We start from the raw sequence: 22,912 nt of genomic DNA on the forward strand, positions 1-22,912 counted from the left end.
GTGAAATAATTTGATGTTAAAATAATGTCAAGCAATTGGGAGATAATACCAATTTCTTTCCTTGGAGCTTTCAAATCAATTAACATAAGGGTAATCCATTCTATTGCTTCAACGTGAGGTATTGATGTATAAAGGTCAATAACATCTTGTCTCACCGTTGCTGCTTGGATCTGTTTATTCAGCATACTTTTACTGGCCAACGGAACACTTTTCATACAAACTGCTTTTTGGTGAGCATTGGATTTGAAGGTTGGACTTTCCACTCCTTGGCGCCAGCTTTGTGTTTTTGTTTCAAAACAGTCTGTTTGGGTACTGATTATTTTATTTAGCTTCATAAGAAATGAAGACATGATTAAATTTTCTGACGTACTTTTTCAGTCAATATAACATCAGAGTTGTCTGTAGATATCCAGACTGTGTAGAATTTTCTATCCATTATTATTTGGTTCTGGAAAGAATACAAGGAAAGAAACAGATTCCAGATGAATTCTAAAATCATCTTTATTATAAAAGAATGTTTGGTTCTCAAAGATATCCTCTCTTTGTGAAAGATGTGATGGTACTGAGTCATTGTAAGAGCTCAGACATTTTGATTGTAGAAGTCAGAACAATGAGTAACACAGTTTTCTGCACTAAGAGCTAATCAGCATTGTGAGTTGGTTCAAAAAAAAGGGCATGTTTTCCAAGTACAAAGTTAAGATCCCATGGAGGTGCCACCTGTTTTCTAGGCAGAAGATGATGAGATTCACCTTTGAGAAACTGCTTCACTTGAGATAAAGCAGAGAATCTATGGATAGACAGGCAGACACAGTCAAAGATGAACCTTAATGGAAGAGAATAACTCACACAAATATTGCAGAATCAAGTGTTTGATCCTTAACAAGATCTTAGTTTAATCTATGGAAACAAATAGAAAATCTTTTCCATTTAACCATATATGATTTTCTAGTAGTAGGTTTATTAGTCTCCTTTAATACTTGCTGCACACCCTCAGAGAAAAGGTGCTTAAACTTTATTAGAATTACATCATCTAGGCAGTGAGCCAAAGAACCTGAAGAGTCAGTTGGATCCTCGAGCCCGTCTTATGTGAATTAACCCAGTCTTATGAGCAAGCTTTCATTAACTGTCCTTGGCTATTTTTCAAAAGAAGGGAGAACCACTGATGCCAGGCAAAAAGGAATTACCAGTACTAATTTTAGAAAGTCCTTCTGGATCTTTAAAGGTATCCTGTTTACCAGAGGAAAAAGTGGAAAAGAATACATGAACATTCCCATCCATGGGAATGGAAAGGCATCCATCTTCCTAGGCATTTCTGCAAGGAGCCCTGGAGCAGAAATTTATCTCTCAAACCTGCTCTCAAAGAATGGATGTATCCTGATGGGACAGACTGACTTGTAATGCCAGTACCCTGGCTAACACTGCAAATCTACAAAGGGGGTAAGATTTGTTTATATAACTTTGTTTATGTAAGTGATAACTTACAGAGCTCCTAGATTTCAGAGATGGTTCAGTGACCTAATAGCATTTAATAATGCCATTGTTTCTTTGATGTTTATGTACTTCTTTTTGTCCTAATGGTTTTACAGATCTTGAACTGTCATCTTTGAAAACAGCTCCCCATGCAAAATCTGATGATTCTGAAGTTACACGAAGTAGGGGCTTGGGAGGAAGACGACCAAGTTTGAGGGACAACCTGATTCCCCCGACAGTGATTTTACTTCCTGAATCTGAAAGGAGTGGGGGGTGCTGGTGTTGGGTCCAGACTGATTTAGGGAACCACTGAATTTTTCTCATGTGCAGTCTGGCTAGAGGAATCACAAGAATTGTAGAAGCCACAAATCCCAATATCTTGAGATAGTCCCTTGCAGTTGTAGGCGTTTGACTGGAAAACATCAGAAATCGTTCCCTGTAAAAGTCTATTTTCTCTGCGGAAGACAGGTTATCATGAGGGACGTACCCAAAAGAGACCCCCTAGAATCACTATACTATGAAACGGAATGAAGGATGTTCTTTCTAGATTTACTTGAAAACCCAGGTTCAGAAGAAGGCTGTTCACAAAACAAAGAGATTCCTGACAGCCTGAAAAAGAGTTGGCTAAAACAAGGCAGTCCTGTAAATAAGGATAAGTTTTTATGCCTTTTTAACCCACAATAAGCTATTACTAGAGCCAGGCACTTTGTAAAGGTTACTGGAATTACTGACAACCCAAAGGGTAAAGAAAAAAAAAACGAAAATTGAGCCAGACACACAAAATCTTAAAAGGCATCTGAAGTTTTTGTGAATTGGAATGTAATAGGCATACTTCAAGTCTATACTTACTTGGAAACTATGAGAGATAAGAGAGAATGAATTTTGGAATCTTGCTGAGAAGATTTAGAAATGAGAGATCCAGCATGGTCTCCAGGTACCAGTCTTCTCTGGCACCAAAAATGAATTTGAATAAAGCCCTTTTTCTATTTTCCTGGTGGGTTAGGCTCCAATACTTTCTGAGAAGCACTTGATCCAAAACAGGAAGAACCAAGGAAGTCCGATTGCTTTGATGGGGTGGAATCACTTGAAATGGGGACACAGAGGTCCACTGCCATTTGTAGCCTTGTACAATTCTTAGGACCCAAGGGTCTGATGTTGTATCAGGAGAAAGAAGACCAGCTATTTATTTTTTTCATATTGTCAAAAGAATCCAGAAGAAACTTTATTTGAGCTTAACAATTTAGTGTTTGAAAGGCTGGATTTATGTTTAAAGTTTATGCACCTTCTTCATGGAAGTAAACACAGATGTACAGTCATCTCACTGGGAATCAGATCCCTCAGTCTGGTTCCATAAGGGTATAATGTCCCCCTCCTCCATCTTGGCAAGTGCCCCCCCCACCACCACCTAAATAAGTCATAAAAGTGGCTGTGGAGTACGTGCTTGTGTCTCAGTTCTCACTGGCTTTGTGAAGAGCAGTGCCAGATGAGTCAAGAGAAGTTAAAGCATAGAGGAAGCTGGAATGGAAAATAAGCCTCTCTGGAAACATTTCAGTTCTTCGAGACTGGAGGGGAGAGAAAACGTCCAAGGAACAGATATCCTGCAATAGGACTTTAGAGGTCAAATCCTTCAACGGTTTTCTAAATGTAAACGAAAAGAATCATGCCTGTGTCTTAAGAGTTTTAGGGGTAAAAGACCTACAAGCTGTACAGGACTGAATGCCCTGTTCCTCCTCAGATAAAACAGACAGGACATGTTGTGATCATTACAGTCAATCTGGCAAATACCCAAGTAATTTCCTTTTCTCACAGACATAAATTCTGAGAAAAACGGATCAAATTTTCTCACAAAAATCTAGGTGTATGGCTTTGTACAAGTATCTACTGTGTCAAAACATGTTACATTTTGTGACAAGATTGGATTGTTCTTTTTTAGCCTACTTAGATGGTAAATACTTTATGAGTCCAAATTAAATGATAAAAGTGAAAAAAATCCATTACAATATATACTAATAAAGTGAAAACTTCAACACAGTTTAGTGTATAATAATTCATTTAACAAGAGCAAATTTACTTTAAAGAAAACACAGCATTTGCCCTTCATTCTCAAACTGTTTTCAGGTCAAAAGAGGCCAACTATCTACGCGTTGTTGCATATAAAATTGCAAGCCTATCAGAAAAGCAGCAAGATTTCATACCATATTTCCAGATGTGGAAGACCTGATTCACACCCCCTAATTCCACAGTCCAGTAACCAGTCAGCTCAGAGTGAGCAGTCCGTATGTCAATGTGCTCCTTAGTTAATTTCATAAAGTTGTTCATCTCTGATGGTTTGATAGAGTATGTGCGGAACTCGTACAAAATGCCATGTTGTTGCTGAGGTCCAGTGGAAAGGTTAGCACACACCTACAAAAAAAATCATTAAGTAACATTACTCCAAAACTGTCATAATAATGCATATATTTCTGTATCTGAATAGGCAGATTTCCACCCCTGTCTTGCAAGACCATTAGGAAGCATGTTTCTTCAACAATACTTTTAACACTCATTTATTTCTGAAACATTTTTATTAAACATTTTTTTAAATGAGAAAAAAAATCAAATCATAAATGTTCAAATATCATATAACAAAGAAACACAGTGAATTTTAAATAAAAAAACAAACTAAACATAAATATTTACAATATGTACAGTAAAGCTGGGACCAACATGGTAAAAAAATAAAAACAAGACACAATCATAATAACCGTCTAAATAATTATGTAAATGAAGATGTTGATTTTATAAGGGCCAAAACTTTCAACCAAGGATTATTCCTTAATTTGAATATATTCTTTTCTCTTTTACTTTAGTTTCTTTAATTGTAACCTCCTTTAAGAGAAAAAGACAGTTTTCAAATTTAGATTCTGAATTGGATTTCCAATTACACGCATTTCTTTCTTCATGTTAACTCAGCACTTTTGCTTTTAATTCTTTCAAGAGCTTCTTCAGACTAAGCACCTTAGGGTTATGAAGTTAATAAAAAAGCTGTTACCTTCCTGGTTCCGACTTTTTCACAGGACATGGAGGAAGGATTCTGATGTTTCCCACAGTGTCTTGAGCAGAAAGCAACTTATCAAACAAAGATCACATTCTTGAGGGTATAAGAAGTAAAACTACTGCAAATAATGCACTGGAAAGCATTATGTTCCACACAAAACAGTTCAAAGCAATCATTACACTAGTCTTCTTGATGGATTTTATTCACACCAACACACTTGACTGATCAGTGTCTCCACCATAAATAATAAAGAAGCAACCACAAACACCATTTATTTACATTTTGTTTTCCAGGAAAGTCCAACTAGGTTGTCACAAAAAATCCTTTTCAGGCGATACCTGGAAAGAAAAGCTCCAATATACAAGTAAATACTGCAGAAAGTACGGTTGTGTACACTTAACATAAATGCAGATGTTTGAGTGGATTCACTGCTGCAGTCATCACACTTGGGTTATCTACCTGCAGGTTGCCCTCAGTCGGCCCAAATACCAGAGTCTTGGGATTTCTGCGTCGGATGCTGTTGCCTCTTCCATGACGTCAGGTCGTCAGGAGTATAAAACATGCAGCCAATGCCATTACATCAGTTTTTCTTGCCCCAGATGTCAGGAGCCCCCAAAATAGGAAGCAATTATATGGTGTGGAACTCCTCCAGTAAAAAGTAAACACCACAGCCATAAGATATGGCCAATAAGAAGATAGGCAGAAAGTCTAGAAAAGTCAGGGAGCTGGAGGGAGGGTAACCAAGACTGCAACAGTGAATACCCTCGAACATTTACAGTTATGGCAATTGTACACAACTGTACTATGTTCTTCATGTTTCAGTGTTGCAGTCATCACACCTGGGTTGATTCCCAAAGCTGAGGAAGGGTGGAGGCAGTCAAGAAGTATTAGGGCCTTTCCTGCAGGCCTTGTAAGACAGCTGTGGCTAAGACAGGTAAATGGTAATGCTTGGTGAAGGTGTGTACAAAACTCCAGGTTGCAGCTTCCAGGATGTCCATGGTAGGGACTCCCCTGAGAAATGCTGCAGAAGTTGAGGTAGCCCTAGTGGAATGAGTTCTGATCCCCTGTGGGGTAGGTTTACCATGGTGTTTGTAGCAGAAATGGATGCAGTGTGCCATCCATTTGGAAATGGTTTGCTTTGAAATGGCCTTGCCCTCTGCCCCTGTAACAAAGCTGCCTAGCAGCTGGTCAGATTTTCTGAAAGGCTTAGTCCTGTCAAGGTATAACCTGAGCTGTCTGTGCATGTCCAAGGAGTGCATGATCCTCTCCCTTTTATTCTGAGGATTAGTGAAAAAGGTTGGTAAATGGATGGACTGGTTTAAAGCCACACTGAATACCACCTTGGGCATAAATGATGGGGTAGTCCTGAGGGAAACCCTGTCAGCATGGAAAATAATGAAGGGTTCCACAGCCATTCATGCCTGTAGCTCAGACACTCTTCTTGCTGAAGTGATGGCTAGAAGTAAGGCTGTTTTCCAAGAGAGGAATTCTAACTCTGCTGTAGTAGCATGTTCAAAAGAGGGAAGCGTGAGCTTTTCTAGCACAAAGTTAAGGTCCCAGGCAGGGGTGGGAGCTCTCCTTGGGGGTCTTAAATTGTTAGCTCCTCTCAGGAACTGTTTGATCAGATCGTGAGAAAAGAGAGGTGGCTCAGTATTGTAATGAGCTGAGATGGCAGAGCCATGAATTTTAGTTGATGAGAAAGATCAGTCTTTGTGGAGCAGCTCTGCTAGGTAATCTAGGATTTGAGGTAAGGAGGGCACAGCTGTGTCCTTTCCTAGAGACCGGCACCACTTTTCTAAACAGGATTTCCTAGTACTAGGCCTTCTGGCCTCAAGGATGACGTCCAGCACAGAGGGTTGCTGGTGGTGTGTTCAGGGACTAAGCCAGGCTGCAAGGTTCAGTGTTTGCAGCGGAGGATGCAAAATCTGTCTCTCCTGCTGAGACAGCAGGGAGGGAGTCTGATGTAGGTGGCACTGCTGTCAGACTGCATAGGAGTGGGTACCAGTGCTGGCGTGGCCAGTCTGGTGCAATAAGGATTGTCCTTGGTCTGTCCTGCTTGATCTTGAGTAGTAGTTTTGAGAGGAGGGGCAGAGGGGGAAAGGCATAAATTGAGAGGTTTTCCCATGTAAAGGATAGGGCATCCACTCGCCATGCTTGGCTGTGGGGATTTCTGGTGCAAAGTTTGCTCGATTGATGGTTTTGTGGGGATGCAACGAGGTCCACCTCTGGTGTCCCCCACCTGTTGATTAGAAGTCTGAATGAGTTGGGTTCCAGTTTCCACTCGTGTGGGCCAAGTAGACTTCTGCTTAAGTCTGCCAGTGAACTTTGTTTGCCTGGCAGGAATTGAGCTTGCAGGTGCACTAGGTTGCTCAAGGCTGCATTCCACAGGGCCATGGCTAACAAATTCGGTTATAGACTGGCCTTACCCATCCCATGGGTAACCTGAGAATAACTGGCATCATACCATACATAATTTGAGGGGACCCATGCATGGAATAAAGCATTTAGGAGCTGCTTTTGTACTTTAGTAGTACAAGGGGCAGTCCTGGGGTACATTTTCTTTTTTTCAACCACAGATCCAAACTGGGCTTGAAAACAGACAGTGATGAACTTGTGGATGGGGATTCTGTTCCACATAAAAAAAAAAAAAAAACGTATGCCTTATTATTACTTCTTCCACATAAGGACGTATGCCTTGTGTACAAAGAAAAGTGAAAAAGGAGTTCATATGACCCTTTAGCGACAATGGAATCATACAGATTTCCTCCCAGAAAAAGAATCAGGGGAAAAACAGTTGCTGTATTTGGCACTGGCTACAGATGCAAAAAAGCTGCATTAAGGCTTGCCCCATTGACAGAATAATACAATTTGCAAGAAACTGTCTGACTGATGGACAACTCATGAGCCATTAAAAGGCAGTAACTTAGTATGTCAACAATAGAACTGTCCTCCCACAAAATGTGACTGTTTACCAGAAACTGTATTTATTTAAAGGACAAATCTTACAAATTCATGGCTTATCAGCAAAGATGGCAAGATCAGATCCCTTTACATGATGACATAGCAGTCCACAGCTAGGGTATTCAAACTGATGGCAATCACAAAAAGATGAAGGAAGTCCTTAAGTACTGACAGGGTTTCAAGAGGAATGCCTTCATTTTAGGAAAGCTGATGTGGAGATTTGGCCCAAAAGATGTCTAAGCAAAGTACAGTTGTATACACTTACCATAAATGTAGATGTTCAAGTGTATTCACTGTTGCAGTCATCACATTTGGGTTATCTGCCTGCAGGTAGCCCTCAGCCGGCCCGAATACCAGAGTCTTCAGATTTCTGCTTCGGTTGCTGTCGCCTCTTCCATAACATCAGGTCATCAGGGGTATAAAACATGCAGCTGACTCCATTACATCAGTTTTTCTTGCCCCAGGTGTCAGGTGCCCCAACAATGGGAAGCAATTATATGGTATGGAACACCCCCAGCAAAAAGAAAATACACATGATATAATACATTACAAATAAGAAGGAAAGGTAGAGCCAAGAGAAGTCAGGGGGCTGGAGGGAGGGTAACCAGGACTGCAACAGTGAATACACTCGAACATCTACATTTATGGTAAGTGTACACAACTGTACTATATTCTTCATGTTTCACTGTTGCAGTCATCAAATTTGGGTCGATTCCCACAGCTAAGGAAGGGTGGAGGCAGTTAAAGAGCATTGGGCTAGCAAGCAGGCCCTGTAAGACTGTTGTGGCAAATCCATCTCTGGATATAGAAAAGATAGGCAGGTGATAATGCTTGGTGAAAGTATGTACAGAGCTCCAGGTAGCAGCTTTCAGGATGTCCCCGATAGGGACTCCTCTGAGAAATGTTGTAGAGGTAGAGGCAGCCCTGGTAGAATGTGATCTTATTTCCTGTGGAGTAGGTTTTCCATGGTACTTGTAGCAGAAATGGATGCAATTGGCTATCCATTTAGAAATGGTTTGCTTTAAAATGGCCTTCTCCTCTGCCCCTGCGGCAAAACTAACTAGCAGCTGGTCAGATTTTCTGAGGCTTAGTTCTGTCCAAATAGAATCTAAGCTGTCTGTGCACGTCCAGAGAATGCAGTATCCGTTCCCCCTTATTCTGACGATTAGGGAAAAAAGTAGGCAGATGAATGGACTGGTTTAGAGCCACACTAGACACCACCTTGGGCATAAAGGATGGATTAGTCCTGAGGGAAACTCTGTCCGCATGGAAGATAATGAAGGGTTCCACTGCCATGAGGGCCTAGAGTTCAGACACTCTTCTTGCTGAAGTGATGGCTAGAAGTAGGGCTGTTTTCCAAGAAAGAAATTTCAACTCTGCTGTAGCAGCTGGTTCAAAGGGGGGAAGAGTGAATTTTTCCAATACAAACTTAAGGTCCCAGGCTGGAGTGGGAGGTCTCCTGGGGGGCCTTACATTTTTGGCCCCTCTAAGGAATTGTTTTAGCAAGGGATGAGAGAAGAGGGGTGGCTCAGTATTATAATGTGCTGAAATGGCAGAGGCATGAATCTTAATTGAAGAGAAAGAAAGGCCCTTGTGAAGCATTTCTGTTAAATCGTCTAGAATATAGGGTAAGCTGAGCACCGTTGTGCCCATCCCCTGAGCCTGGTTCCAGGAACAGTATCTTTTCCACTTTTCTGAATAGGATTTTTTAGTACTAGGCCTCCTTGCCTCAAGAATGACATCCAGCACCTGCTTACTGAGGGCTGCTAGGGGTGAGCTCAGGGAATTAACTAGGCTGCAAGGTTCAGGGTTTGAAGCTGAGGGTGCAGAATCTGGCCCACTTGCTGGGACAGCAGGGAAGGGGTCTGAGGCAGGTGCCATGGTTGTAGCACTGTCAGACTGCGCAAAAGGGGATACCAGTGCTGGCGTGGCCAGTCTGGGGCAATCAGTATTGTCCTTGGCTTGTCCTGTTTGATCTTTAGCAGAACCTTCAAGAGGAGAGGCAGAGAGGGAAAAGGCATAAATTTAGAGGTTTTCCCAGGTAAAGGACAGAGCATCCACTTTCCAAGCTCGACTGTGGGGAGTTCTGGTGCAGAATTTGTTCAATTGGTAGTTCTGAGGGAGGCAAACAGGTTCACCTCTCGTAGCCCCATTTGTTCCTCAAGAGCTGAATATTTTGGGTTCCAGTTTCCATTTGTGTGGATCTATGAGATTTCTGCTCAAGTCGTCTGCCAGTGAATTTAGTTTGCCTGGCACGAATTGAGCTTGCAGGTTCACTTGGTAGTTCAAGGCTGTGTTCCACAGAGCCATGGCTAGTCTGCAGAGTGGGTAGGAATGTGTTTCCCCCTGCTTGTTTATGTACCACATAACTGTGCTGTTGTCTGTCTTTACCCATAGTTGTCCTGGAAGAATAAGGTCTTTGAAGGCTGTCAGAATGTTCTGTACAGCTAACATTTCTTTTTGACTGATATGCAGGTGCATCTGTTTTGGGTTCCATTTGCCCTGAATACACTGCCCTGCCATGTGAGCCCCCATGCATAGTGTGATGCATCTGTTGTTAGGGTTTGGGCGGCAGGGGGTAGAGTGAAAAAGAGAGTCCCTTGTTGTGGTAGCAGGCCTCTGCCCACCAAAGGAACTTTGCCCTTAGACAAGGAATGATAGGAATCATTGTTTCCAGGTCCTGAGAATGTTAACACCATAGACTTTTTAGACACCACTGAAGTTTCCTCATATGCAGTCTTGCAAATGGAATTAACAGAATGCAAGAGGCCATGAACTCCAGGGATTGCAAGATTTTCCTTGCAGATTGCTGGGTCTTTGTGGCCAGTAGGTTGAAGTAGGTTATCAAATAAACTTGTTTCTCCGGAGTGAGGAATGACATCCGGGAAGTTGTGTTCAAGCTTACTCCCAGGAATACAATCTGTTGGCAGGGTACTAGGTATGATTTCTTCTCGTTGATGGTGTACCCCAGTGAGGTTAGAAGTGTCTACAAATGCCAGGTGTTGTAATAGCAAGTCCTGACCTTCTTTCTGCCTGAATCAGGCAATCGTCCCAGTATGGGTAAATCTGAATATTTCTCTGCCTGCAAAATGCAATGGCTGGAGCTAGGCACTTTGTGAATACCCTGGGTGCAGTAGATAAGCCAAAGGGAAGTGTAGAGAACTGGCAGTGCATGGAGCCCGCCCTGAAACGTAGGTATTGTCTGCAGGATTCCCTTATTGGGATGTGCAGGTAAGCTTCTTTCAAGTCTAGGGTTGCCAGCCAGGCATCCTTGGCTAGCATAGGAAGAAGCTGTTGAAGAGTTAACACTCTGAACTTTGGAACCACCAGAAAGGTGTTGAGAAGAGACAGGTCCAGGATGGGACGCCAGGAGTTTTCTTTTTTGGGAACCAGGAACAGTCTTGAATAAAAACCATGTCCCCTTTGTTCTGCTGGGGCTGGTTGAACAGCCCTAATACTGAGGAGAGAAAGCACTTGTTTTTGGGCCTCTGCCCACTGATTTGGGGGGAGGTCTGGCCATCCACTTGGGGTTGGTTAGTGAGAGGAAGTGGAATCTGTATCCTAGGGAAACTATGTTTAAAACCCATTTGGTCCTGGGTAATCAGTTCCCAGTTTTTTGCATGCAGGGCGAGCTTTCCTCCTAAGGGAGTAAGTAGTTCAGCAGGGCTTGGAAGAGTTAAGGATAAGTCATTGTGCCATTTTTCCATAGGGGGTGGCTTACTACTCCCTGGTTTGGAAGTGGGAGCCCCCCACTGCTTAGATCTGTGCATAGCCTGAGACTGAAGTCCTGGTGATCTGCTGCTCCTGGGTTTGGACTGAAGGCCTGGGAGGGACTGGAAAAGACCAGTTCTTTGAAGGCCAATGCCTACTGAATCTAGGAGGCTGTACTTGTAAGAAATCTTTAACAGTTTGTATAGATTTAGCTTTTTCATCCATCCTTTTGGGGACTTCTTCTGCTTTGTTGCCAAAAAGGCGGTCTTGGTTTAAGGGCACATCCAGTAATTTAGCTTTGACATGATCTGGCAAATTCTGCTCCTTAAGCCAAGCATGCCTTCTAAGTACAGACTCAGTGACAGCAGCCCTGCAAGATGCTTCTAAAGCATCAAAACCACATTGCACAGTATGTTTACCAACTTTTTCAGCAGAATGCATTAACTCTTGCAAATCTTTGTGTTCAGCAGTCAGGAATCAACATAATTTTCTGTTTAAGTAGTCCCATAATACGCTGCTGATACTTTAACATATGAAACTGGCAATTTAAAGCCCTAAAGGCCAAAGTAGCAGAAGTGTATACCTTCTTACCCCATCTGTCTAAAGCTCTAGAGTCCCTATCAGAAGGGGTAGGATATTTGGCAGTAGTAGCCTTAATGCCTTTTGGTCCTTGGGAAATGGTCTCTGGATCCACAGTAGGATTCTTGAAGAGGAATTTGTGAGAGTCAGGTACTCTGTAGTACCCGTCAGGTTTCCCGGGAGCAATAGGCAAAGTGTCTGGGGTAAGGCTGGATTCAAGAAAATGTCATCTACAATCTCCAGAACAGGAGGGATAGCTAGAGGCCTGTGTTGAGGCAAGAGTAAAAATTTCCTAAATCTCTTTTTGGACTCAGAATAGTTCTGGCTTTCCCAGTGGAAATGCTCCCTAAGGGTATGCAAGGTTTCACCAAAAGAAAAATCTCCTGGAGGAGAAGCAGAGGGAATGGAATCCTCTGCATAAGAATCCTCATAAGTAGATAAAGGGTAAATCCTGGCAGTCAGAAGGAGCAGAGATATCAGATTCCTGATCAGAAGACTAAAAATCAGTTCTAGGTCTCAAAGGGGGAAGGCTGGCTTCCCCTAATTAAGGTAATAAGGTCTTCAGCCATTCTAATCATTTGTTTCTGAGGCATATGGGCCTGAGTATGCGGCTTGGTCATCAGTTTTCTAGGTGTAGTGCGAGCATTAGGCCTGAGGAATTTGGTATTTCTAGCATGAAACAAAGTCGTTGGTTTAATATGAAAGTCGGTAGGCAAGAATACACCCTCAGAAGCCGGTGCCTGCACAGCAGCTGCGGACCCATCCAAAGTGGAGACATCCGCAGGTTCCGTAGTCGAAGAAGCATCTCGCGGCATACTGGACTCTGAATGGGTCTCAGTAGAGGCCTGCGAATCTGTAGTAGCTGGTATCGGGGGTGTGAAAGCGCCTCACTGAGTACTGGCGGACTGGTGATTAGCTTAACAGAAGCATCGTCTGCAGTTTTGGAACTATGCGGTCAGTCTCTGTCTTTATCCTTACTTTCTTTCGGAAGGTCAGTAGTTGGATGGCTTAATAAAGCCATTTCGGAGTACGGAGAATGAGAACGAAAGTATTTAGCTACAAAAATAGCCTGACGACGAATAGTTCGGGCGTTGAACAAGGCATAAAACTGACAGCGAGGTACATCATGGTCTGGGTCTAAACAGGTGACGCAGTAAGAATGAAAATCTCTATGAGGTATTTGCTTTCCACAGGCAAGACAATTGTTAATTTTTTTCTGACATCGGTTAGAACAAGAAAAAAGGATCCCCACTGGGGTACTTAGCTTTTTGAAGGCTTCAGGTCTGAAACTCGAAAATGAAAATTTCTGGAGTCAGCCGACTGGCACTTGTGAACTGCTTCTGCTTTGGGCACCACACAGCAAGAAAGACTGATGTAATGGCTTTGGCTGCATGTTTTATACCCCTGACATCATGGAAGAGGCGACAGCATCTGATGCAGAAATCCAAAGACTCTGGTATTCAGGCCGGCTGAGGGCTACCTGCAGGCAGATAACCCAAATGTGATGACTGCAACAGTGAAACATGAAGAACATCTAGATGACCTACCACTGTACCATCCCTCCCACTGTAAGAAAAAAGTATCCACAATGCCTGAGGCTTGTAGAATGAGCAACTGGAAGGGATTCTATAAGAGACATTGTCTGATACCATTCACCACTGAAGGTGCTGTTTGCAGGTTTCTGATACTCCGATCAACTGGGACACACGAGTCAGAAATCAAATACCAGTGAGCCCTGACTGTCCACTGCGGGACCCGCATATGAAATCTGGTGGGGCTCCACTGGGTTAGCCATAGCCATAAGCCATAATCTGTACATAAAAAGTGTTGGAAGTCTTTATCTTGGAAACCTGAGCTTGTATGAAAAAGATCCATTTTTGATGGTGATTTGCATGTCAAGGTACTGTATCCAAGCAGCAAATGATGAACAAGAGCAGCTAAGATGGGGTCACTTTGTAAAGAGAAAAGCATTCAGAGCATGGACTCTACGGAAGCAATCAGAGACTAGATGGACGAATCAAAATGGAGCCATCTATCCGGGTATGGGCAGGCAGAGCCTAAACCAATGAAGCAGTTGTGAGCCAGGTGTAGGCAAGAGAAAATCTTGGCTCCCTTCAGCTTTAATGGGCTGCAACTACAGAAATACATTTAGTGAACACCTCGGGAAATGAGCCAAGATCAAATGGGAGCATTCAGAACTGACAATGACTGGTTCTTACCATGAAGCCTAAGAAATGTATTCATCATAATGACATCTGGAAGAGACCATCTATCCTCACTAACAGTGGGATGAAGGATGGCAAGTGTTAGGACTATTAGACTTGTAAAACCTTCCCAAGTAGCAACAGTCCATCACCTATCCCAAGCAGCACAAAATGCAAAGCCTCTCAAAATTTGAGGTGAGCCACAGAAAGCAGGCAATCACTTACAACACTTATCCTAGGTTTAGATGCATAGTTGTATGTTACCAAGGATGGATGAACTAACCATATGGTAAGCACATAGCTCTGGTATCTGGCAGGGTAAGACAAAGCCATACAAAAAGGAAGACAGAGCCCCAAATACCCCAATGGTCTCCTTTATGAGAGCATGTCCATTATAACTGAGGTCTCAAAGGAAATACCTTGAGCTGGATATCACATCTAACTTATAGTGCTCTTTGAAAACTTTGAGAGAAGACCAGGTAGATGTTGCTGTGCTTTTCAGGAAAACAATGCATATGTATCAACTACTCTAGCAGTATGAGTCCTCAAAGTACACTGAAAAGGCTTATTGTATTTAGTGTAACAAGACTCGATGCAATCTGTCAGTCATTTTACAAGTGATTTTTGACATTTTTGACCTATTTTTTGGTTGGAGAAAGTAACAAAAACTTGCAAATATTTCCCAGAAAGAAATTCAGTTTTCCCAAAAAGGAATCTCCATAGGCAGTACACACCATACAACAGCGAAGATACTTCTCGTGAATGGAATAACATGGAAAGAACACAGGCACATGAACTGCTCTGACTAAGGGTGGCTTGCTTTATTTATTTTTATTTGAGATTTGTTGACTGGGATAGTCCAACTGGGCTGATGCCCTTTTTCAGCAGAGGCCTGGGGAGAAAAGCTCCAAAGTAAAATTATATAATATTTCATGTTACAGTAAATGTATAATACAATGTGATTCTCTACAAATGCATTAACAAAAAATGAAGGCAAGAGAGACATTGTATACAACAGGTTGTTACAAGAGTGACACATAGTTGAGGGATAGTAGACAGTGGTCAGATCAGCAGGTTAGTAGTAGTAGTAATCTATGGGGGGGGGGTTAGTAGGAGTGGGTACCAAGCGAGTCCAGTACACGTGGAGTTGATAATAGATGTTAGTTGCACTGGTGGTACAGCAGAAGTCCAGAAATGATAAGGGAGGATGGCAGTTGAGAGTCAGATCATAATAGTAAAAAGTGGTTGGGTTGTAGAAGACGGTGTGGTGTAGAAGAAGGGTAATGGGTATTGGGTAGAAGAGGAGGAGAATAAGGGAGAGGGGTAATACATATGATTAAAACTGGGATTTGTGGAGGTAAGTTATAGAACTGGATTTGTGGAGGTAAGTTACAGGGACATGTCCAGGTGTGGTTTAGGTAATGTTTGAGGATTTGGTAGTGGCTTTAGGTGTAACAAGAGGATTCATACAGAGACAGATTATCATTTTGGAAAACCAAGGTCTGGTGGCTCAACTAAAGAAGACTGTAATTTAAAAACTCTTCTGGCAGAGGTAAAAACATCCGGGAAAAGTGTCTTCCAAGAAGGAATTTTATTCACCTGGAAGCTGTAGATTCAGATGTAAACAAAATCAGCTCTTCTAACACAAAACATGAATACAAGGTCTGTTCTATAAAGGGTGTTCTCAAAAGGAATGTGCCTTTTTAAGAGGAATTTGCAACCCTTCAAAAAAGCAAGCACAGATGCAATGGAAGCAGGGAAAGAATGACATTCGAGAGGGGAAGGATAGGTTGCTGGCCACAACTGGAACTGCAGAAATTACACTGTCAACTCAAGTGAATAAACGTCTAGGTAAGACTTGCCTGATGTTTCAGTTACAGTGTCCTGGAAGGGCATACTAGTATTGGTTCCTCCAACAGTTTAGGAATATGCAAGGAGCTAGAATTTTGAAGGCCAACATGGAGTTATGAAAATGACTTCTGACATATGTATGCTGTTTCACTTTCTGATCACCTTTACCATTAGAGAGAAAATGGAGGTTGGGTAAAGAATTTCATGGAGCCATCTCTGAACCACAGCATCCTAGCACATCCACCCAAATGATGAAATAGGAAAAACAAAGTTATACTGCATTTGGAGATGGTTACCAATACAAAAAAGCTGCAGCAAGGACTAATTCAGTAGTGAAACATATAAGGATCTGTAAAGAAGACATTGGTCTATACCATCCATTCCACTACTCTCATGGCTCCTTGGCACAGCAGGTATGATCACGCTCCCCCTGCTTGCTGATTTACAAAATAGCTCTAGTCTGGTATGAGTGGATGGCCATTACACCTAGGGGTAGGAGTCCTGAAACACTGAAAGAGAAATGGGTAAGGACTTCTCCATCTCCAGTATGCATAGTATGCAGATTAGTACAACTGATTTAACAGGATTCCAGCCATCTCGAATCTTTTGCCTTTGCAATGCCAAACCCTAATGCCAGCACTGTCACTGAAAGCGTGGGTAACTGAAAGTCGCTGTCCTTTGTCAGGCTGGGCAGGGCCAGGTGCGCCCATTACTGTAGGTGCTTCTCACAGTCTTTGGAACTCCACATCAAGTGGGACGAAGGATCTGCTAATAAAGACCACAGGACTCTTCAAGTTCACTGCAACACCTTCATGTGATATCTGGTATGGGAGACCACAGGAATGACAGCTACCCATGAGAACCATTGTCTCCACACAAACACTGAAGACTTCTGGGAGGCTAGAGCATGACAGTTCTGGTTTGAAGGAAACACATCCTATTGACTGAAAGTTGTGCTCTGCATGCTAAGGTATCAAAATTGCAGACAATGGAAGTGGATAACTAGAATGGATTCAACTGTGACATTGAAAGATTTGCGGTAATTCCTAGATAGAGGAACGACACTAGTGACTCCTGAACTAATACCAGATGCTGAATACATTGAGCAGTTATGAGCCAACAGTGCAAGGAAAGAAAAATCTTGACCCTCTGTAGCCTCTGGTGGGCTAATACAAAAGAATATGCATTTACCAAACACTGTCATATTTCGACTTGAGATCAAACAGAATAATCCTTAACTAGCAATGACTAACTCCTACAGAGAAATGAAGAAAGCTTGTGAACTCCTATGAGATCCTGGACATTCAGGTAGGTGTCTGAAGTGCAAAGAACACATCTAATGTAACCTGGATAAGGACAAAAAGGATTAAGTGCATCATAACCATTCCAAGGTTTTCTTTGGGATAGAATTATTTAGGTTAGTCAACTACAAAATAAACCTGAGATGTCTGGACTTTTTGGAATACTAAATAGAACATAAAGTCCTAACCTCTTCTGCACTGGTTGGACTTTCTGGAAGGTTCTCTTGTAAAGAAGGCAAATGACAACTTTTCCTGTAACTTGTTTTTATTAGGGTGAGGCATCAGACAAGAGTACTGACTGCAGAGATGGCTTCCTGAGGAGGGCAATCTGAATATAACTGCTGGTATTCATCTTTCTCTACTTACAGATTTCCAAGCAAGAAAGTACAGATAAAGACGGACGATGACTGCATCCAGAGATGGACAGTTAAGCAACAGCACAAGGTTAGTACTGATGACCACCAAAAAGTGGCCCAGGCCACACAAGGATTTCCACGGATTTCTACTTGGAGGGTAACCTTTCTGGAATCTAACCTGTATGTTAAGAGTTTCTTACACAATGATATTAATTTCTTTTCTTTCCTTTTTACTGCATGCTATGCCTACACCACATCTAACGTTATATTCTCTGTGATCTAGAAAAGGACAATTACTGCAAAACTACATCTACAGCAGAGAAGCATTTGCTCTATTTTCAACATATTTTAGAGGTGTTCCTTAAATGTCACAGCCAAAGACAAAAGGACCTTTTAAAGAGGAATTCACAAATGTCACCTTAGTGTCCTCAGAAAAATCTGTGAGCCTAAGCCTGAAGCACCAATGAGCTCCAATAATGGTTACAGCAGACCTGGATAGCCTTTCTTGATTGTTCCAGATTGTCTGCATCACATGTGGTTCGTTATGCTGGGCAAAGATGTTAATGGAACAACTTTTCCTCAATAAGACTGTCAAGCCACTATTAAACAGTTAGTGCAGGTCACTGAATGTATCCACCATGTGTACAAGTTAGTACAGCTTTCTTCAAGAAAATGTGGAAGACATACAAAATCAATAACTGGTCCATTGCTCTGGACTTTCTACCCGGGAAGGACTGCTCATTACTATGGGAAAACTGGACTGTGTGATGTTTACTTGTGGGAACCAATAAATAACATTATAACACACTCCTGAGTACTACAGCTGTTTTGTTTGTTTTGTTTGGATATTCTGGGAAGTTAGAAAAAAATATATAAAATAAGATTTTTTCCTATCAAAATGAAGACAAAGCATCACAAACCAAAAAAGGTGGGGGGAAGTGAAAGGCAAAGCAAAAAGCATAATGGTTTCTAGTTGTTAGCCAAATTTTCAATACAATATCAAAACATAGAATGGGATCATATTTCTACATTTGAACTGAAGGGGAGCAAAGATGATTCAGACTTGGTACCACAATATAATAAAAAAACATTATTTAGAGAATATCTAAAGCACCTTTAACTGCTTCCAATGCATCACCCTCTGTGGCTTGCAAAGATTCTCTAAAAAGGGAGTACACTTAGAAGCCTGGAAAAAGTTTTTTATCTGCTGAGTGTCCTAATGCCGGTGGCACATAGCTGGTACAGACTGTGGACCCCAATTTATTTTATCAGTAGATATTCAGTACCCCCCAACTCCCTGCCTTAGTACTGGACCCAAACAAATAACCAGCAGCATTTAAATAGCAGCACCATTACAATGAGATGGGTATCAAATCCCTTCTGATTTCAGAATACAACGTTTCCTTAACAGGTTATAATTTGCATTCTGCTACTGTCTTTTTATAACAAACTGTCACTATAGATTCATATCTTAATACAAGGCTAACTGCCCTCATGGGTCATTTTAAGCCTAGCCAATTACCCTATGTAAGAATCAAACCCTGCACTTTGTGCTTCTAAGGTAAGCACCTTAACCATTACACCAATCTCCCACCCCATTAACTTATAAGGTTAATGCTATTGGCAAAGCAACTAAACTTCAAACTAGTGTTTAAAAAAAAAAACAATAGGACCTTAAAATGATCTAAAACATAACAAATGTATATCACATTTTGGAAGAAACAAAATATCAACAGATTAAATGTTCATTCCATTTTCTTTGGTGGAAAAACATCCCAGACTGCAGTATTTCATTTTAACCACCTGATGTCACTAAACCACCTGCTCATTTGTCACTTTTAAGTCTTGGAACGGAAAGACAGACATTTTAACCAGAAAACTCACTCATTTTCATATATGGCCTAAGCATTTTCAATGTCACAAATTCTTTTACATTCAAATGTCCCTTTCTGTATTTTTATCATTCCTAATATCACCAATATGTTCCTTATTACAGTTTTAAAGCTTGTACTGATCTTTCCCATATGTTGCACATGAAAATGCAGAGTTAAGTGTAACGTTTTAGAAGACCTTATCAACTTATATGACATTTAAAGTTTTTGTTAGTTTAATGCTGTCGCAATGGCTGTATGAAAACATCCCTTTCTCAATAAGGTCACCTTTGATACATTATGATTCCTGACTACTTCTTGACCAATAATGTTGCCATCTAAAGGTCATATTTATTGTGTCACTATTACCTGTCACTTCTGAATCATCCTGTAAACCTTTGGTAATGGATTTTATAATTACTGCAGCCCTTGAACATAGCTCATGTATGGTTCTCTCTGCTCTGTAACAGGTATTTTCTATCTACTAGTCTGTTTCTCATCAGTCAATATCTGCTCATGATGCCTCTTCCAACACACTGTACTCCACAAAAATCAAGGTTATGCTAATGTTCTGCTCCCATGAATATATACATTTTATTCTCATAAACTGACATTTGGGAATACTGTTTAATGTTGTGGGTGATAACTTTCATAAAGTGAAAGTGCATTTCTGTCAGCACTTTTCCTATAAAGGTCTGTATCCAGCAGCTTCCACTTTAATAGTAATCAGTACATCCAGGGAAGTAAGCTGTATGTTATTATTGTTAGCTTTGGAAAGAAAGTCCATACAACAGCTGTTTGGATATATAAAAATCAATTTCTACTCATCCATACTATTCTATTTTACTACGACATCATCAAAATAGCATCTCTATGGATTTAACTTTCCCAGAGAGGTACAGAAGAAAGGATAGTATACGAACTTCCCCTTTCCATCACTATAAATGGATCAGCACCGGTTAGGGTCCACATGGCACTGCCATGGATTTGACAAAACAGTTTAGTCTGAATCAGAAAAATTATTATTGGTTAATATCAGTTCCAAATTAGCTAACAGGGATATATCTGAGCAATGATCCAATACTTTGCGGCTATATCAGGACTTATCCACAGCTGGTGTGGTTTGATCACGAGGGTGAAACCTGAGTGATTAAATAAAGGCAACCATGGGTAAATCCTGATATACCCACATACTGGAGTAGATTGTTGCTATTAGACAATGACATTATTAAAGAAAGAAATTGCTTACCTTTTTTAAATAATGTATTTATTTCACTGCACTTAAGCCTTCTTCTGTGTGGTCTTACATATGCTGATGTACTGCACATGCAAATGGGACTTGTATGCTTGCACAGAATATTAGTGCAGTGCAGGAGAAGCGAAAGAAAAAAATATCCTTTCCAAATTTTTTTTTTTTTTAGGAGTTATGTACTTACCATAACTTGTGATATTTGTTGTTCATTTTCATACTTCCTCAATGATGGGTTACAGATCTGATCCTCAGAACCGACTCAGTTGCATCTTCCTGACTTCAGAGCCTAAACTGGAGCTCCTTCCTCAACCCATAATGCACCACACTGCCTCTAACTCCTCAGATCAAGTCTGCTGCCTATATCTACTGATTTATAGAGAGAAGACAGATAAAGAATAAGGACTAAAACCTTGGAACTCTAAGTTCCCATAATGTCCAATATCCTTCTAGAAAAATATAAGGCCGAGGGATTGTTGGGAGGGAAGATGAGGAAGAATGAAAATAGACAACACACATGCCAAGTTATGGTAAGTACATAACTCCTACATATGATGATGTCCTTTTCATTCTTCCTCACTGATGGGTAGAGTCACCAATTACATAATTCTTGGGATTAAGGAAGGACATGTCAGAGCACCATCAAACCAAAGGAAGGTCTGTTTCTGAAGGCAATGCCCAGTTTATAATGCGTCATAAGAGTATAAGTAAACAAACAAGTTAATGTACAAGAGATTTCAAATGAAAACTGTGGTAGGAGGGTTGATAAGGTAGTCATAGTTTTGTCAGAATGACTCTAGGAATAACAGGCAATTCTAGACCACTTTGTAAACGAATCAGCAAATTACAGTCAGTAGTACAGTAGCCTAACCAGGCTTAGATATGGAATAGCTTAACATAAGCAGTTAGAAGGAAAGGGGAAATATTCAGTGGTTAGAAGGAAAGTGAAATAAACAGCTGTTCAGATTCTATCTGCTGCTGGTCCCAGAAAAAAAATAAACAGAACTGACAATCCAGAAGGGATGATAAATATTGTTCAACTGAATCCAACAGCAAGGAAGATGTTAGCAAATTGTGGCTAAAAGCAAAAGTACATGAGTTTCCAGAATCAAGCTTGCTGGCAGGGGAACAGACGTAACAGCGAGCTCCACCTTTTAATTTCTCGATCATGTGATGGGGTGATAAAACAAAGATGCTATCTGGTTTATAACACTGAAGTGAGAACATATGCATTTCAGTGTTTGTATCGGCAATACAGTTGATTTTGCCAGATTTATAGTAATGACCAGGAATATGGAGCCATAAGACAAGTTATCCTGAGTTGGTAATGACGGATACCTGGTTGGAGCAGTAAGGGAGCAGCTGTGCAGATATGGAAGACACCTGAAATTCTCTAAACCGCAGGTGAGCAGGCACTACTGGCGTGTATATAGGAAAAAAAATATCTTGGGAGCTGTGGTAAGTCTGAAGGGCAGAATGCTGAACTGGAAGTCACAGAGTCCTAGCTGGAAGCGCTGAAGTCTCCTGGATTGCATGCTTGATATGGTATAATAGTATGTGTCCCATAAAGATATAGAGCACATCTAATCATCCTTACATAGAACGGCAGGATGGACTGCGCTGTGACCATCCGTTACTTTGGCTACTAAGAAGGGAAAAAAGAAAGAAAAGTGAGTAATAAGTCCCAGCAAGAAGAAGTAAAGGAGTTGTGGGAATCCATGAGACAGTACAGCAGAGTGCATGCATGTCTCCTGAGGAGATACTTTGACCAGCTGTTTGGAAAGCATTGTGATCCTCCATAGATAAGAACTTATAAAAATTATGGCAAGTTTTATTTCAAAAACTCACATGGTCCAGAGAAGTGGGCAGTAAAAGAACCCAACATGGGGATATGTATGGGGAATGAGGGAAAGGGGGTTTAATTATATCTCTATTACTGTGAGACAGGTTGCTACTGTAACATCCAGCGAGACTGTGTTACGGGGGGGGGGGGGGACCAGAGTATGCCCTGGCTACCAAAGAAAAAGCAGAAGGGAGACAGAACAAAAGGAAGGATCCATCTAATCGTGTCCAGCTGAAGACTGCTGGGAGAAATTAAATTCTGGCCGCAGTGCTGGGGATCAAAAAATTTGGACTTCATATTGGAGCCATGCAGGGATTTGCTGAAAAGGACGAGACACAAATCTCAGAAGCTAAACTTTACACTGGGTCACAGGATGGATCCAGTCTCAGGGAACACTCCATGGAGCTTAGAGAGAGTGGACCGTCCATAGCTCCATGCCTGCTGAAGCCCACCACATGTAAGAAAAAACAGACCAACTC

At 41.4% G+C, this 22,912-nt stretch overlaps 1 protein-coding gene across 1 annotated transcript in view; it reads right to left on the reverse strand.

Annotated features, from left to right (window-relative positions):
• Positions 1–22,912, reverse strand: part of NIPSNAP3A (nipsnap homolog 3A) — a 484,684-nt gene that overhangs the window by 345,477 nt on the left and 116,295 nt on the right. Inside the window, exon 2 of the mRNA XM_044061013.1 lies at positions 3,666–3,873. Coding sequence (XP_043916948.1) covers positions 3,666–3,873 — 208 coding nt within the window. The remainder of the gene's footprint in view (positions 1–3,665; positions 3,874–22,912) is intronic.

Source organism: Protopterus annectens, chromosome 2.part0 (genome assembly GCF_019279795.1).
Source record: "Protopterus annectens isolate FY-2018-M chromosome 2.part0, PAN1.0, whole genome shotgun sequence".
Classification (NCBI taxonomy): domain Eukaryota; kingdom Metazoa; phylum Chordata; order Ceratodontiformes; family Protopteridae; genus Protopterus; species Protopterus annectens.